Raw genomic sequence first — 17,734 nt, 5'->3', positions numbered from 1 at the left:
AGACCTAACCAAGTTCAGAGATAAGCAGAAGCACGCCCACCCTCCCCTACCCCCCCACCCCCCGTACCCCCCACCCCCCATCTCTTGAGCTCTACCCCAAATGGAAGAGGACTAGGTTTATTTACCCATTGCGAGGGTAGAGAGGCGAGTCAGGAGGAGCAGCTATTGGGAGAAGGGGTGGAAAAATTTTCTGATGCTTAAAAATAACCTTGTAACCTGAAGTCCTTAAACTGTGGAAGAAAGGAACACTCCTTTCCCTTGTTGTTTTCTAGAGTTAAGATTTCAAATCCATAAATTAGAGGCCCTAAAATTAGAGAGCAATTAGCTGCTCATTCATTCCACCCCCAGTCAGCACGGGGGTGCTGGAAGAGATCGGGAATAATAGTGCAGACCAATGAGCCTACGGAGATGCTTTAATTCTCTCTCCTTCCCTCAACTGTTCTGGAACCTATCGTTTGAATTAGCCGAGTCAGGCAGGAGGGGGCGGGGAATCCTTCCGCCCTTCTTAGGAGGGGCTGCATTGCAGGGGGAGAGTGAGCAGACAGACTCAGTCACTGAAGAGGGAAAGGGAGTGAGAAGACAAAGCCTTCCAAGCCCCAACAGCTTTGTATTTCTCCAGCCCGGCGCAGACCCCCGAGCCCCCGAGGCACTCCCTCCATCTTTGGAACACGCCAGTAATTGATTGATTACAGGTAAACCAAACTGAGGGAGGGGGGCAGGGGGCTTCAAAGATAGAAGCGCAGCTGCTTATGGTTAGATTGGAGACCCCACATAAGGTGGGGGGGGCAGCTGAAGAGGAGAGAAGGGGGCGCTGTGAACAATGGATAGTTATTTCTTCACAGCATCCATGCCTTGTTACCTTGAACAGACCATTAATTTCTAACCATCTACATGTAGTTATTTCTCAGAACCTACCTCCTTATTTCAAGTGTCCTTTTCTATAACTTATTGTCCTGTGTATTTAACATTTTCAGTCTACTTATCTTCCTTTGCAAGGTATAATTTGTTCTACCAGCTATTTAATGAATCTTTAGTCCTACTCTATCTCTCTGGCCTCTACTTCCCTATATTTGCAATTTTTTTCTATCGTGTTCTATGTGTCTATGTAAGAGGGAGTTTGGGAGGGAATTATATGGGATAATGTTGAGTGTAATTCTGACCTGTCTTTGGACAATCTCTTTCTCTTCACCTCAAACCTTTGCTCCAAAGAAAGAGGCAGCCTGGGGTAGGAAAGGTGGGAGCCTCTGTGTTGGAGAACTGCCTGATTCCACAGTGAAATCTGTATCGTTCACAGGAGCGAGGTGTGGGGACAGATTCTGGAAAAGAATGATTATTTGCAGCTCAGTGGACTAGGTGGGGGAATGCTGACAGGAAAATCCAAGCTCTGAGTGAGGCACACATTATGAGATGCCAGAGAGCTTCTGCTCCCCTCTGCCACCCCCACCCCCACCTTGTCCTTCCCCCTTCCCCATGGTGGCAGCATGACACAGCAAGGCCCTGTTGAGTAGTAGGCCCTGGATAGCCACAAAGGGTCTGGACCAAGGATATTTGGGTGTGTCTGTGTGGCTCCAAGAGACTGTATCTTTCTAATCTATATATTTGCTAATCATGTATCTCTAAGAATAGAGTGATATTTAGAAATTGCCTTTGCCCGAAATACCTGAATACTTTTAAATGAAGGATAGTGGGAAACATTATTGAGCATATATTGTGGTAGAAGGCCCTGTCAAACCCTTTACCAGATAGATGTAAAGATAGTTGAAGTAGGGGTGGAGAGCATTTGTGGAGGGGAAGGGGAAGCTAGCCAAAAAGGGACCTTTTCCAAAATTTGGAGTATTTGATAATTAAATTCATACTATATTAAATCAAAAATTTCATTACTATTTACATTAGTGAATAGTATTTTAACTTCAATTTTTCTGTGTAGTCTTACTTTATACTCTTGACTTGATTTTAATGCCACGTAGGCTTGCATGCGTGTCTTTCAAGAATGTATTTGGTACCCTGTGTACATGCCTCTGGGTCAATGACATAGAGATTTTAGGCCTTTTAATATTTCATAAAATTTCCTTTAGCTTTTTAAATTGCAAGATAGCTCTACCAAACACTTAGGGACTATTTGAGCAGCTTTTTTCTCAGATTCTAGCTTGCTCTCTACTGCCTTTTGCTTTTCCCCATTCGGATCACAATGACAGGAACAATCACCTAACCCACGGAATAGCTATTCTTCAGTAACTAAGAATTCTTTTAAGTTTTGAGAATACTGGTATAGGGTTATATAAAGCTGTTGGCAACTGTCCATGTACAACACAAAAAAGGATCCAATTGGGAATTATGAGACCTGGATTCTACAAACTGGCTGGAAGTTTTCCCAAGTTATTAATTTCTAAGATGTCTTATAGTATTAAAATTCTACAGTTCCCCCCCCCCCCCATGATTCTTTTTTAAAGAGCCTATAATGTGCCCTGCATTATACTAAGCTCATTCTGGAGAAGACTTGTCAGGGAGGAGATAAAACAGAAGCCAGGGAGCTGGGGAAATAACTGGTAACAGTAAGAATTCCTGTAGGTAACAGTACTGACTCCTAGGGTATGCTTCTTAGGATCTCTGTAGTCCCAGATTTAAGCAGGGGGTGGTTGGTTAATGGATACAATCATTTTTTTGTAGCTCTCTTTCTGTGCACGTCTCTGCAAAGTACTATGGAGATGATCAGAGTTGAGTATCATAGGAGGATGACCTCACCTTTCCAACATGCTCCCCCACCCTGCTCCAATCCCTGCATCACCCTCCTTCTAAGCAGCTTCTCTGCTGAGTAATGCTCAGTTCCCAGGGTTTATTTTGGAACTCAAGAAGAAAAAGAACAACTCAGAATTCACTTTTAACATTAAAAACATCCTAGCCTACCCACTCTCCATTCCTGAAGCCCCCACACTCTCACACTTCGCTGCGTTCTAGATTAACACTTTCTTTTTCTGCCTTAGTACAGTCATTTCACATTATATTGGAGCATTTTGGTACCTATTTAAGGCCATTATTTAGGGGTCTCAGGCCTGGTGAGACTCAATAGAGTGTGTTGGAGAAAGGCCTTTTGAAACCTGAGGTTCTGTTTTTTGTTTTGTTTTGTTTTTTGAGGTGGAGCCTCGTTCTGTTGCCCAGGCTGGAGTGCAGTGGGGTGATGTCAGCTCACTACAACCTCTGCCTCCTTGGTTCAAGCAATTCTCCTGCCTCAGCCTCCTGAGTAGCTGGGACTGCAGGCACCTGCCACCACTCCCAGCTAACTTTTTGTATTTTTAGTAGAATTGGGGTTTTACTGTGTTAGCTAGGATGGTCTCGATTTCCTGACCTTGTGATCCACCCACCTCAGCCTCCTCAAGTGCTGGGATTACAGGCGTGAGCCACCACACTTGGCCTGGGGTTCTGTTTTTGGAGGTAGAATGTTCTTTCTGCTCCTTTGGGAACATTTCAACTAATGCTTCTTGACCCTTGGCTAGTAAGCAGCAGGGTGGAGGCTGCAGGCAGCTGTAATAGACATATAATATCCGGCAGGGTGTGGGTAGTAGTAGAGAAAGTGACAGATCCTTTAACGCATGGAAGAGTATCTGATTCCCTTAAGGGACCTTCTTCCAATCTGAACTTTACTTCCTTACCTGGAATTTCCAATTCATTTGCATATCATCAGAATACTTGAGCATTGAGATCAGAGAAAAGAGACCCTGTTACAGCATAGGAACATTCTTTTAGCACCTGAGTTTTGTTCTGAAGGAGAGGTAGGCTAGAGAGAAATTTATTATTATTATTATTATTATTTTGAGACAGAGTCTCAGTCTTGTTGCCCAGGCTGGAGTGCAATGGCACAATCTTGGCTCACTGCAACCTTCGCCTCCCAGATTCAAGTGATTCTTCAGCCTCAGCCTCCTGATCTGCTGGGATTACAGGCACATGCCAGCATGCCCAGCTAATTTCTGGTATTTTTAGTAGAGACAGGGTTTCACTATGTTGACCAGGCTGATCTTGAACTCCTGACCTCAAGCAATCCACTCACCTTAGCCTCCCAAAATGCTGGGATTACAGGCGTAAGCGACCGTGCCTGGCCGAGAGAAGGAGATTATTAAGGCTTACCTATGGGCTAATATATGGGAATGGCAAAGTATTCATAGTGAGATAAAGTTAATCAGCAGCCTTGAATGTCTTTGTGTACAAAGCCCAGCACCTGTGTACAGAGAAAGTAGATTGATTTTTACCCTTGTGGAAACTTCTAGTCTGTTGAAGGCAAGAAGGCCATCCTGTATATAAAATACATTAACAGTGATCTGTAATCACAAACTGATGGAGTTAGGTAAAACTCTACAGCAGGCATCCCCAAACTACTGCCCGGCCGTCGGGCCGCATGCGGCCCCCTGAGGCCATTTATCTGGCCCCCCGCGGCACTTCAGGAAGGGGCACCTCTTTCATTGGTGGTCAGTGAGAAGAGCACAGTATGTGGCGGCCCTCCAACGGTCTGAGGGACAGTGAACTGGCCCCCTGTGTAAAAAGATTGGGGACACCTGCTCTATAGGGTGTTGAGGGAGATGCTGGAGGAAATACAGTAGATGAAGCTGAGTAAGTTTAAGGAAGTTACCCTGGAATAGGTGAGTTTACAGTAGGGTTTAGAAGGCAAGAAGAAAGATAGCAGAAAAGTCATGGAAGGCCTTTTCACACATACCATGACCTATTAAACCAAAGTCAGGAGAAAGTGAAATATTTGTAAGTATAATAGGAGTTTGGGGCTGGGCGTGGTAGCTAATCCCTGTAATCGCAGCACTTTGGGAGGCTGAGGCAGGCAGATCACCTGAGGTTGGGAGTTTGAGACCAGCCTGACCAACATGGAGGAACCTCCATCTCTACTAAAAATACAAAATTAGCCGGGCATGGTGGCACACGCCTGCAATCTCAGCTACTCCGGAGGCTGAGGCAGGAGAATTGCTTGGAGGTAGCAGAATTGCTTGAACCCAGGAGGTGGAGGTTGTGGTGAGCCAAGACTGCACCATTGCACTCCAGCCTGGGCAATAGGAGTGAAACTCCGTTTCAAAAAAAAAAAAAGAGTTTGGGCTAGGGGAACAGGGATCCTCTATAGAATTGAATAGAGTTTGTTTGTTTTTTCTAAGACAGGGTCTCACTCTGTTGCCCAGGGTGGAATGCAGCGGTACAATCTCAGCCCACTGGAACCTTTGCTTCCTAGGCTCAAGTGATTCTCCCACTCAGCCTCCCAAGTAGCTAGGGCTGTAGGCACACCCTACCATGCTATGCCCAGCTAATTTTTTGTAGAGATGAAGTTTCGCTGTGTTGCCCAGGCAGGTCTGGAACTCCTGGTCTGAAGCCACCCTCCTGCCTTAGCTTCCCAAAGTGCTGGGAATACAGGCGTGAGCCACTGAGCCCTTGAATGGAGTCCTGAAATGTGGAAAGTTTTTTTGTTTTTTTTTGAGACAGTCTTGCTCTGTTGCCCAGGCTGGAAGACTGACTGCAATCTCCCCCGGCTAGATTCCAGCAGTTCTCATGCCTCAGCATCTCTAGTAGCTGGCACTACAGGCATGAGCCACCACGCCTGGCTAATTTTTTGTATTTTTAGTGGAGACGGAGGATTTGCCCATGTTGGGTAGGCTGGTCTCGAACTCATGGCCTCATGATCCACCCACTCGGCCTCCCAAAGTGCTGGGATCACAGGCATGAGCCATTACACCTGGCTGAAAGGTGGAAACTATTTTAAGGTGGAGAATGGGGAGTGAAGCAAGACAGGAATGAGTGTAACTGTAACAGAGGCTATACACTGCTAGGAAGAATGGGCTAGATTTTGGAAGGCCTTGAAAATCAGACCCAGTATGGATTTGATGCAATAGACAGTAAATAAGTCATTCCAAGATGGGAAGAAATTTAGGAAATAGTAGAAACTCATAATAAAGGAAGGGTTTCTGAAGCTTGTCCAAGGGAACTTGGATTATCTCCAGAGGCGACTGGGGATGTTGAGTTTCTTTTTTTTTTCCCTCCCCAAATGCCTTTTCACTGGTAGGCTTAGAGAAGGTATAATGTGCTTCGATAGAAAAAAAGAAATTCCTTTTTACCAGTATGTGGAGTATCTAAGCAAGGAAGGGCCATAGGCCACAAATAAGTTGCTGGAGCATGAAGACTGACAAGTGGTTTCTTTCTAGGAAGCTATGAGGGACCCTGTGAGCAGCCAGTATAGCTCCTTTCTTTTCTGGAGGATGCCCATCCCAGAACTGGATCTGTCGGAGCTGGAAGGCCTCGGTCTGTCAGATATATCCACGTACAAGATCAAGGACAGCAGCGCTGACAAAATGATCGGGCAAGCAACGGGAGCAAAGCAGGAGAAAAACCCTGAAGGTGATGCCCTCCTTGAGTACAGCACCTTCAACTTCTGGAGAGCTCCCATTGCCAGCATCCACTCCTTCGAATCGGACTTGCTCTAAGGCCAAGACGTCTCTCTCCCGCCACCTTGCCCTCATTGTCCTTCCTCTCAAGCCTCTTCCTTTGCACTCCTTTCCCATTTTAATCTTGTTCTCTATTGTGTTGGTGGTGCTGATGAATCTGCCAGAGTTGAGTTGTATGTATGTATTTGTTTATCTATCTACTCCATTTCTCTCAAAAGCCCTCAAGTCATAAAGTAAATGGTTCAAGCAATGGGGTACTGGGTCACAGGGATTCCTCCTTTTCCCCCCAAATATTAACTCCAGAAACTAGGCCTGATTGTGGATACCTGAGAGTAGTATAGTAGTGCAAAATGGAAGACTGATTTTTTACTCCATTTTAATTGGCTTCAGAGATTGCTTAAACCTTCCTAATTTCCTGCTCCAGGCCAGTAAACACAAATATTTCTTCAAGGAGTGATGAAAACCTCGGAAGTTTTAATTAGAGATTATCTGCTATGAAATAGTATTTCTAAAAGGCTAAGGTGATAAGTCTCTTGCTTTTTTGATCCTGCTTTCTTGTAATATTTTTCCTCAGAGAAATCAAGGGGGTAGTTAGAAGTATAAAACAAGAGGAAATAATACGTTATGGAAAATGAAAATAGGGAAAATAATTGAATCATTTTAGAAGTAGCTAATTTCTCAAAAGACTGTCCCTTCAGGCCTACTCACTTTACAACTTTGCTCCTGTGGATTGAAAACTCTAGCTAAAGAAAGATATCAAATCTTAATATGCATTCTTGCTATTATGATAGTTTTTAAGGTTTCAATTCAATCTTCCGAACTTTGTAAGTCCTTCATATTTTAGCCTTACCTCCTTCATTTGCAATATGTAATACTGATCAGTGGGCAAAGTTCTTCAGCTGCACTGAGACCCTGAAATGAACAATTACATTCTGACTCTACATCTTGTCCTCAATCCTTCCAAAATTATTGTTGCCGATTTGTGCTGCCATTTACTCATTTATTTAATAAAGACATTCAATTCCAGGACTGGAGTCTAGTTTTTTTCTCTCTTCACAAGGGAAGTCATAGAAATCTGAGAAATTAGCCTTGCTTTCACATTCAGCTTATACATTTTATTTTATTTATTTTGAGACAGGGTCCTGCTGTGTCACCCAGGCTGGAATGCAGTGGTGTGATCATGGTTCGCTGCAACCTCCACCCACCAGGGTCAAGGGATCCTCCCACCTCAGCCTCCCAAGTAGCTGGGATTACAGCTGCCCGCCACCATGCCTGGCTAATTTTTCTATTTCTCATAGACACAGGGTTTTTCCATGTTAGCCAGGCTGGTCTGGAACTCCTGACCTCAGGTGATCTGCCCACCTTGGCCTCCCAAAGTGCTACGATTACAGGCATGAGCCACCACACCTGGCCTCATCTTATCTTTCCCTAATAATATCCAACTTACAGGAAGAATAATTTGAATAGCATTTAGACATTAAATGGTGAACTTCGAATTGAACAGATAAATAATGAAAGGGCAAAATCAACTTAAAATTAGAAAAGTTGTTAGGGAGACAGCTACAACCACTCTTCTGCCTGACCACTGACTACCAACATATTTCCGGTAATAATTCTCCTAGGCGCCCAAGAAGATAAACTAATTCACGTTATCTGCTTAACTGTTAGGTTTTGTGTGTCTACTCTATGAAAGGCACTGAGCCAAACTGAATGTACACGGGAATCAGACCAGACTCCAACTCTCAAAAGAGAAACTAAATACCAATATGGATAGGATAGCATCGGGCAGAGTACCGTAAATAACGATGACACTATCTAAAGTCCCCAAAAGGGAGAGAAAAAGATAAATCCGGCCGGGTGCGGTGGCTCACACCTGTGATCTCAGCACTTTGGGAGGCCAAGAGGATCACAAGGTCAAGAAATAGAGACCATCCTGGCCAACATAGTGAAACCCCTTCTCTAACAAAAATACAAAAATTAGCCGGGTGTGGTGGCACGCGCCTGTAGTCCCAGCTACTTGGGAGGCTGAGGTAGGAGAATTGCTTGAACCCAGGAGGTAGAGTTGCAAGGAGCCGAGATCATGCCACTGCACTCCAGCCTGGCGACAAAGCAAGACTTCGTCTCAGAAAAAAAAAAGACAAATGGGGCCAGGAAGGTTAACTAGTGGGTCCTTTTCTATTCACTGAGTTCTGAAGGGCTCCTTCAGAGTCCTTCGGTCATGGCAATTGGTGGGTGGAAACAGGTATCAACTGTTTGGTTAATAAAATGACTAAATGGATTTGCAAACTCCTGCTCCATCCTCTTGCAGCCCTCCAAAAAGAAATGACTCAGTGCGGGCGCAGTGTCTCACGCCGGTAATCCTAGCACTTCAGGAGGCCGAGGCGGGCAGATGACTTGAGGTCAGGAGTTCGAGACCAGCCTGGCCAACATGGTGAAACCTCGTCTCTACCAAAAATGCAAAAAATAGCCCAGCGTGGTGGTGGCGGACGCCTGTGATCCCAGCTGCCGGGGAGGCTGAGGCTGGACACGGGAGGTGGAGATGGCAGTGAGCCGAGCCACTGCACTCCAACCTGGGATACGAAACGAGACTCTGTCTCAAAAAAAAAAAAAAAAAAAGGAAATGACCCAGTTATTCGCTTCACTGTTCGCACTGACAGCTTGGCTCTGGGGGCCTTACATGCGGGCTGTCACTGGAACAATGTGTCCATCAGGCACAGAACCGAATTTACCAGCAAAGCCAGGAACGTCCCAAACAGCTACACCCGAGGTTAGGATAAGGAAGCGAGGCTCTCCCGCCAACCTAAGCCTGGCCGCCCGGGACCCCCGGAGAAGCAGCCAGGACGTAAGACGCCGACCGCAGGACTCAGGCACAATCTGAGGCTCCCGCTGCGGTCCGTCAGCTTCTGGGCGCCGACACCAGCGCCGCGCTCCGTCCCCGGCTGGAACTATTCAGACGCGCAAGGCACGTAACCAGCAGTCCTCCGCCCCGTCAAGTAGTCCTGCCGAGCATGCCTCGGGGACGCTCTTTTCCACCGCAGAAGTCCCTCGGCAGACAGGCGACGAGCCTCGGGGCTGCATCATCTTTCTGTCCGAATGGGCGTACGGGTTTTCTGATCATTTTCCCTTCACAGATTCCTCCGCCAGCACGCTGACTCGCGGCGTCTTCACTTCCGGGTCCGCCATTTTGTTGCCTCCGTTTCTCCACGAGGGGGGGGGTTAAAGGCCCCCAAAACATGAATACAAGAAAAGAGCAAAAAGTAACCGTCCTTGACTGGGAGCCGTAACCAGAGAAGGACACGGGACTAAACTGGCGGGCTCCGTGGAAGTGCGGCCGGCAGCGTCCCGGACAAGGAGGTGAGGGGGGAAGAGGCGATGTGTGGACTCCGGGGGGCGTCAGGGCTGGGAAGGAAGGTGCCGTGAGAAGTCCCGCTGCCTCCCGGGCAGCCTCCGACTTCTGGGTGCGGGCCGAGCGGCGCCCCGTCACCGAAGCGGGCACAGCTGGGGGATGGGGACGGAGAGGAAGGGGAGGTTGTCGGCAGGAAGGGGAGGGGACTGGAAGGAGGTGAAGCCGGGGCTGGGTGTGAGACCTGCGGCTGTGGAGCCGGACCGGGGACAGCCCCGGCCGCGGAGGCGGCCACTAGGGGGCGGCGCGGGGCCGGGCCGAGGCCTGTCCCCGAGGCTGGGGCCCGCTGCCTGCCCCAGACTGGTTTCCGTCTCTCGGACAGACGTGAGTGTGAGGAATTGGAGGGTGTGCGATCGAGGGGGAAACGGCGACTCTCATTCTCTGGCCCTGATAATAACCTGAAAGATTGTTAGTGAACTCGGTAATCTGAATGAGAACAGTACGGGCCCCGCCTCTGCTCTTTTTTCTTTTTTTCTTTTCTTTCTTTCTTTCTTTTTTTTTTTTTTTTTTTTGAGACGGAGTTTCGCTCTTGTTACCCAGGTTGGAGTGCAATGGCGCGATCTCGGCTCACCGCAACCTCCGCCTCCTGGGTTCAGGCAATTCTCCTGCCTCAGCCTCCTGAGTAGCTGGGATTACAGGCACGCGCCACCACGCCCAGCTAATTTTTTGTATTTTTAGTAGAGACGGGGTTTCACCGTGTTGACCAGCATGGTCTCGATCTCTTGACCTTATGATCCACCCGCCTCGGCCTCCCAAAGTGCTGGGATTACAGGCTTGAGCCACAGCGCCCGGCCATTACCCTTTTTTTTTTTTTTAAAGACAGTCTCGCTCTGTCACCCAGGCTGGAGTGCATTGGCGCGAACTCGGCTTATTGCAACCTCCGCCTCCCGGGTTTAAGCGATTCTCCTGCCTCAGCCTCCCGAGGCGCTGGGGCCACAGGCGCGTGCCCGGCTGATTTATTTTTATTTTTAGTAGAGACAGGGTTTCACCAGGTAAGCCAGGATGGTCTCGATCTCCTGACCTCATGATCCGCCCCCCTCGGCCTCCCAAAGAGCTGGGATTACAGGTTTGAGCCACCGCGCCCGGCCAATTTTTGTATTTTTTTTAGTAGAGACGGGTTTCACCATGTTGGCCAAGCTGGTCTGGAACTCCTCACCTTAGGTGATCCACCTGCCTTGACCTTCCGAAGTGCTGGGATCACGGGCACCGCTCCCGGCCTCGCCGCTGCTGCTTTCACAGTTGTTTGTACCGCTGGCTGCCCAGTGGGGACTTGAGCAATACAAAAAGAACCATGGATTCTTCCATTGCAATTCTTGCTGTTGGCTGCCTCCTATTCTCGTATACTTCCGTGAGCCAGAGGTCATCCCATTCCTCTCCCTTTTCCCAAAAGGGGTTTCTCTTTAGGAGGCCCCCCCACATCAGTGTCTGAGGACAAGGACAGTCTGTGGCTCGCTGTCAACAATGTAACACAGTTTTGGCCATCCAGGACCGTATTTTCATCTAATCACTTGGTCCACTCCATCCAGGAGACATGTTCTTAGGCGTCTGTTTTCACACGTGCTTTGATGACAATAAGGATTAAATTGCTCCATCCAAATTCTTAAGAAAACAAAAGTAATTTTTCTTGGATAATAGAGTACTTTGTGATCAAGAGCACAAGCACTTCATGAATTATTAAAACACACATTTATTGAAAGGTTTTGGCCAGGCACCGTGGCTCACGCCTGTAATCCCAACATATTGGAAAGCTGAGGCAGCAGGAGCCCTTGAGCGCAGGAGTTCTAGATCAGCCTGGGCAAAATAGGGAGACCCCCGTCTCTACAGAAAAAAAAAAAAAAAAGTTTTAATTGGTTGCGGTCGTGCCCACCAGTGGACCCAGCTACTCAGAAAGCTGAAGGGGAAGGCTCGCTTGAACCCAAGAGGTTCAGGCTGCAGTGAGCTGTGATTGCGCCACTGCGTTCCAGCCTGGACCACAGAGTGAGGCCCTGTCTCTTTAAAAACAAACAAACAGGCCGGGCATAGTGGATCATGCATGTAATCCCAGCATTTTGGGAGCCTTAGGTGGGTGAATCACATGAGGTCACGAGTTCGAGACCAGCCTGGCTAACATGGTGAAACCCTGTTTCTACTAAAAATACGAAAAACTAGCCAGGCGTGACGGCACATGCCTGTAATCCCAGCTACTCCGGAGGCTAAGGCAGGAGAATCGCTTGAACGAGGTTGCAGTGAGCCCAGATCGAGCCATTGCACTCCAGCTTGGGCAACATGAGTGAAACTCCATCTCGGAAAAAAAAAAAAAAAAAACCGCTGTATTCAATCCCCTGTCGACATATATTTAGGTTCTATTCAATCTTTTTTTTCTTTGTTTTTTTAATTTTTATTTTTAGAGACAGGGTCTTGCTCAGTCACCCAGGCTGGAGTGCAGTGACCATAGCTTATTGCAGCCTCGAACTCCTGGGCTCAAGTGATCCTCCTGCTTTAGGCTCCTGAATAACTAGGACTGCAGGTGTTGGCCACTATACCCTGCTATTTTTTTTTTATTTTTGTAGAGACTGTCACTCTGTGTTGCCCAGGCTGGGCTTGAATTCCTGGCTTCAAGCGACCCTCGTGCTTTGGCCTCCCAAAGCACTGGAATTTATTTTATTCATCTCTAAAACCCTAGAAGGCAAGTGAGACAAATTTTGTTTCCTCAGTTTATGTGTAGGTCAAGTGGGGATATAGCCAGTAGGGAGGATATTGTTAGCTGTTTGTAATCAAGGAGTCAGAAGTGCCTAGACTGTTTTCTAGTGTATCAGGCGTAAAGGTGCATGCCTTCACCAGACAAGTATTGACCACCAGACAAGTATTGACCACCTGCCAGCACCAGCATTGACTCTTCCCCTCAAAATGCTCTGTGTGTGTGTGGTGGCACATGCCTGTAGTCCCAGGTACTTGGGAGGATGAGACAGGAGAATCACTTGAACCCAGGAGGCAGAGATTGCAGTGAGCTGAGACTGCGCCACTGTACTTCAGCCTGTGGACAGAGTGAGACTCCATCTCCAAAAAAAAAAAAAAAAAAAGGAAAGGAAAGGAATAAAGAATGGCTACTCACTCTTGTTGCCCCCCCCCCTTTTTTTTTTTTTTTTAGATGGAGTTTTGCTCTTGTTGCCCAGGTTGGGCACTATCTCGGCTCACTGCAACCTCTGCCTCCCGGGTTCAAGTCATTCCCCTTCTCAGCCTCCCGAGTAGCTGGGATTACAGGCATATGCCACCACACCCAGCTAATTTTTTGTATTTTTAGTAGAGACGGGGTTTCTCCATGTTGGTCAGGCTGGTCTCAAAATTCTCAATCCCAGGTGATCCGCCCGCCTTGGCCTCCCAAATGCTGGTACTACAGTCTGAGCCACCACACCTGGCCCTGGTTGTCCATTTTTATGATTATTTCTTGATTATATGCTAAATAAGTGGTGGATTATTCATTTCTCCTCTTTTTAGACCATATAGGGTAACTTCCGACATTGCCATAACATTTGTAAATTCCATAGCATGGCACTGGTGGGAGTGTAGCAGAGAGGACAATCAAGAGGTCACTCTTGTCACCATCTTGCTTAGGTTTTAAGACATCTTTCTTTACTGTGGCCTGTTTCATTAGCAAGGTCTTTATGACCTTTATCTTGTGCTGACCTCCTGTCTCATCCTGTGACTAAGAATGCTTTAACTGGCTGGATGTGGTGGCTCACTCCTATAATCCCAACACTTTGGGAGGCCGAGGTGGGTGTATCACTTGAGATCAGGAGTTTGAGACCAGCCTGGCCAACATGGTGAAACCATGTCTCTACTAAAAATACAAAAATTAAGGCCGGGCGCAGTGGCTCACGCCTTTAATCCCAGCACTTTGGGAGACCGAGGCGGGTGGATCATGAGGTCAAGAGATCGAGACCATCCCGGTCAACGTGGTGAAACCCCGTCTCTACTAAAAATACAAAAATTAGCTGGGCATGGTGGTGCGCGCGCCTGTAGTCCCAGCTACTTGGGAGGCTGAGGCAGGAGAATTGCTTGAACCCAGGAGGCGGAGGTTGCCGTGAGCCGAGATCGCGCCACTGCACTCCAGCCTGGGTAACAAGAGCGAAACTCCGTCTCAAAAAAAAAAAAAAAAGAAAGAAAAAATACAAAAATTAGCCAGACAGTAGTGGCATGAGCATAATCCCAGCTACTTGGGAGGCTAAGGCAGAAGAATTGCTTGAGCCTGAGAGGCAGAGGTTGTGGTGACCTGAGATTGTGCTACTGTACTCTAGTATGGGCGACAGCGTAGGACCTTGTCTCAAAAAAACAAACCAAAACAAAAAAAGAATGCGTTAATTGGAATGTAGCCCAGTAGGTCTCAGCCTTATTTCCTCCAGCTCCTATTCATGGTGGAGTTGCTCTGGTTCAAACAGCTCCGACATGTCTCCCCTCCCTTTTATGCGAGAACCGTTAATCCTAAGGGTTGTAAAGGGATAAAGATCCATCTTCTGTAACTTTTTCAGGCTGAATAAGGGTGATGATATTCCTGCCTGACTTTTAGGTTCTCTTGTATTCAGGGTACAGTGGTGCTCAGTCGGAAAGCATCAGTATGGTGAGAGCTGTTCATAACTCTGACTAAAGGTGATATCTGGAAGATTAAAAAGTGTTTAGTTTAAGAAAACATTCGGTAAGCTTATCTTGTATTCCTACACAAAGAGTACAACAGCATTATACTCCACAACAGTCAACCAAACTAAGCAAAACTATTCCAAGTAAACTAAATAAGGTGGTTTCCCATGAACTGGGCGATTGTTGGAACCAAGCTGATTTAGGGTTACTAGCTGATTCCAGTATGTGCCCAGAATTAGAATATTGATCCAGATTTTGACATTACGCATCCTTTTGTTTCTTTTGAGCAACAGCCAGTGATCACGGGTTGGTTCACAGGAATAAGCAGGGTTAGTCTAAATTGCAGGAAAAAAAACCCTGATGGCTAGAATCTAATAACAGGTGTGCCATAGTTTGTGAAACAATTTTTTTACTCTCTCCAGTCTCCCTTTTTTTTTTTTTTTTTTTTTTTTGAGACAGGGTCTCACTCTGACACACGGGGTGACGTGCAGTGGCACAATCTTGGCTCACTGCAACTTCTGCCTCCCGGGTTCAAGCAATTCTCCTGCCTCAGCCTCTGGAGTATCTGAGATTACAGGCATGTGCCACTAGGTCCGGCTAATTTTTATTTTTATTTTTTATTTTTAGTAGAGACGGGGTTTCACTGTGTTGGCCAAGCTGGTCTCCCAACTCCTGACCTCAGGTAATCTACCCACCTTGGCCTCCCAAAGTGCTGAGATTACAGGCATGAGCCACTGCACCCGGCCAGTCTCCCATTTTTACTAAAGGCAAATCATGGTAAAATAGATTTGCTTTATCATACGTGGCATGATTATTTGTACAAAGTGTAGCAAGAATAATTATTTTTCACATAGGCTTTTTAAATTCTCTTTGAAAGCACTCTGTTCCGTAAAAGGAGTCTCACATAAGACTTATAAAGCAATTAGGCCAGGCATGGTGGCTCACACCTGTAATCCCAGCACTTTGGGAGGGCGAGGCAAGTGGATCAAGAAGTCAGGAGTTCGAGACCAGCCTGGCCACCATAGTGAAATCCTGTCTCTACTAAAAATTTAAAAAATTAGCCAGGCATGGTAGTGTGTACCTGTAAACCCAGCTACTCAGGAGGCTGAGGCAGGAGAATCACTTGAACCAGGGAGACAGAGGTTGCGGTGAGCCAAGATCTTGCCATTGCACTCCAGCCTGGGCAACAAGAGTGAGACTCCATCTCAAAAAAAAAAAAAAAATCACACTGTTATGTGGGTATGGTGACTCATACCTATAATCCCAGTACTTCGGGACACCAAGGCAGGAGGATCGCTTGAGCCCAGGAATTTGAGGTTGCAGTGAGCTATGATCATTCCACTGTTCTCCAGCCAGGGTGACAGAGCAAGACCCCATCTCTAAAAAAAGAAGAGAAAATGAAAAACAAGTTCATCATTTAACTTAGTAATAAATCTATTACATGTTAACATAAAATATATTTTTTTCTTTTTATTTCTTGAGACGGAGTCTTGCTCGTTTGCCAAGCTGGAGTGCAGTGGCGCAGTCTCAGCTCATTGCAACCTCCACTGCCCGGGTTTAAGCAATTTTCCCTCGCCTCAACCTCCCAAGTAGCTGGGACTACAGGTGCCCGCCACTACGCCCAGCTAATTTTTTTTTTTTTTTTTTGGTATTTTTGTAGACATGGGGTTTCACCATGTTGGCCAGGCTGGTCTCGAACTCCTGACCTCATGATCTGCCTGCCTCGACCTCCCAAAGTGCTGGAATTACAGGCATGAGCCAGCTCGACCAGCTGACAAGTAGTAATTTCTTATAAGTTAGTTGCACGAAGGCAGGATGATTGCTTGAGGCCAGGAGTTTGAGACCAGCCTGGGTAATATAACAAAACTGCATCTCTAGGAAAAAACAAAAAATTAGTTAGGCATGGTTGTGCGTACCTATAGTCCTGCTACTTCAGAAGCTGAGGAAGGAGGATTGCTTGAGCCCAGGAGTTCGAGGTTTCAGTGAGCTATGATCGTAGCACCATACTCCAGTATGGGCAACAGGGAAAGACCCTGACTCAAAAGAAAAGTTACGATGAGGAATTTGAAACCACATCAGTGAATTTTTGTATTCTGTAACCTTAAAACCCATTGGTCTTTCACTTTGAATTGTTTTACTTGTGCATGATTTCATAACATCAAACAATGGTCATTTGGAAAGTATTGGTTCACCAAATTGTATAGATCATCTAAATATTGATGCATTTTTTTTTTTTTTTTTTTTGAGACGGAGTTTCGCTCTTGTTACCCAGGCTGGAGTGCAATGGCGCGATCTCGGCTCACCGCAACCTCCGCCTCCTGGGTTCAGGCAATTCTCCTGCCTCAGCCTCCTGAGTAACTGGGATTATAGGTACGCACCACCATGCCCAGCTAATTTTTTGTATTTTTAGTAGAGACGGGGGTTTCACCATGTTGACCAGGTTGGTCTCGATCTCTCGACCTCGTGATCCACCCACCTTGGCCTCCCAAAGTGCTGGGATTACAGGCTTGAGCCACCGCGCCCGGCCTGATGCATTTTATTATACAATATCCAAAAATCACATTCATTAATATTACCACTTATTTCATCAAAAAAGCCTTTTTTTTTTTTTTTTTTTTTCCGAGACAAAGTCTTGCTCTGTCACCAGGCTGGAGTACAGTGGCACAATCTCTGCCCACTGCAACCTCTGCCTCCTGGGTTCAAGCAATTCTCCTGCCTCAGCCTCTCCAGTAGCTGGGACTACAGGCATGCGCCACCACACCCAGCTAATTTTTTTTACTTTTTTATTTTTTTATTTTTTATTTTTTTAGACTGAGTTTCGCTCTTGTTACCTAGGCTGGAGTGCAATGGTGCGGTCTCAGCTCACCGCAACCTCCGCCTCCTGGGTTCAGGCAATTCTCCTGCCTCGGCCTCTTGAGTAGCTGGGATTACAGGCACACGCCACCATGCCCAGCTACCTTTTTGTATTTTTAGTAGAGACGAGGTTTCACCTTGTTGACCAGGATGGTCTTGATCTCTTGACCTCATGATCCACCCGCCTCGGCCTCCCAAAGTGCTGGGATTATAGGGGTGGGCCACGGTGCCAGGCCCTAATTTTTGTATTTTTAGTAGATAACAGGATTTCACCATGTTGGCCAGGACAGTCTCGATCTCTTGACCTTGTGATCCACCCACCTCGGCCTACCATAGTGCTAGGATTGCAGGCATGAGCCATTGTACCCAGCCCCAGAAAAGTCTTTAATTAATGGTAAGTTATCAAGTTGATAGTGGTGATTATAGGTTTTCCAAGATTCCAATT

General features: G+C 46.7%; 2 protein-coding genes across 6 annotated transcripts in view; both read left to right on the top strand.

Annotated features, from left to right (window-relative positions):
* Positions 1-128: 128 nt before the first annotated feature.
* On the top strand, positions 129-7,448 carry MLLT11 (MLLT11 transcription factor 7 cofactor). Its single transcript, XM_010329718.3, has 2 exons — positions 129-692; positions 6,183-7,448. Exon 2 carries the CDS (start codon positions 6,189-6,191, stop codon positions 6,459-6,461), a length of 273 nt encoding a protein of 90 aa, XP_010328020.1. The 5' UTR covers positions 129-692; positions 6,183-6,188; the 3' UTR covers positions 6,462-7,448.
* A 1,428-nt stretch (positions 7,449-8,876) lies between these two features.
* GABPB2 (GA binding protein transcription factor subunit beta 2) overlaps positions 8,877-17,734 on the top strand; it is a 47,415-nt gene continuing 38,557 nt past the window's right edge. The window contains exon 1 of one of the 5 annotated variants that reach the window (XM_074389769.1): positions 8,877-10,149. In XM_074389769.1, coding sequence (XP_074245870.1) covers positions 9,928-10,149 — 222 coding nt within the window. In that variant the 5' untranslated portion in view covers positions 8,877-9,927. The remainder of the gene's footprint in view (positions 10,150-17,734) is intronic. The other 4 variants (XM_074389768.1, XM_039460141.2, XM_039460142.2 and 1 more) reach the window with 4 other exon arrangements.

The sequence above is a fragment of the Saimiri boliviensis genome, chromosome 19 (assembly GCF_048565385.1).
Source record: "Saimiri boliviensis isolate mSaiBol1 chromosome 19, mSaiBol1.pri, whole genome shotgun sequence".
Lineage (NCBI taxonomy): Eukaryota > Metazoa > Chordata > Mammalia > Primates > Cebidae > Saimiri > Saimiri boliviensis.
Note: the sequence above shows the minus strand (reverse complement) of the source record. Positions and strands in the feature narration are given on the sequence as shown.

What these genes read in the sequence shown, in the direction of transcription:
- MLLT11 (XM_010329718.3), top strand. Translation starts at nt 6,189, where the DNA reads ATGAGGGACCCTGTGAGCAGCCAGTATAGCTCCTTTCTTTTCTGGAGG.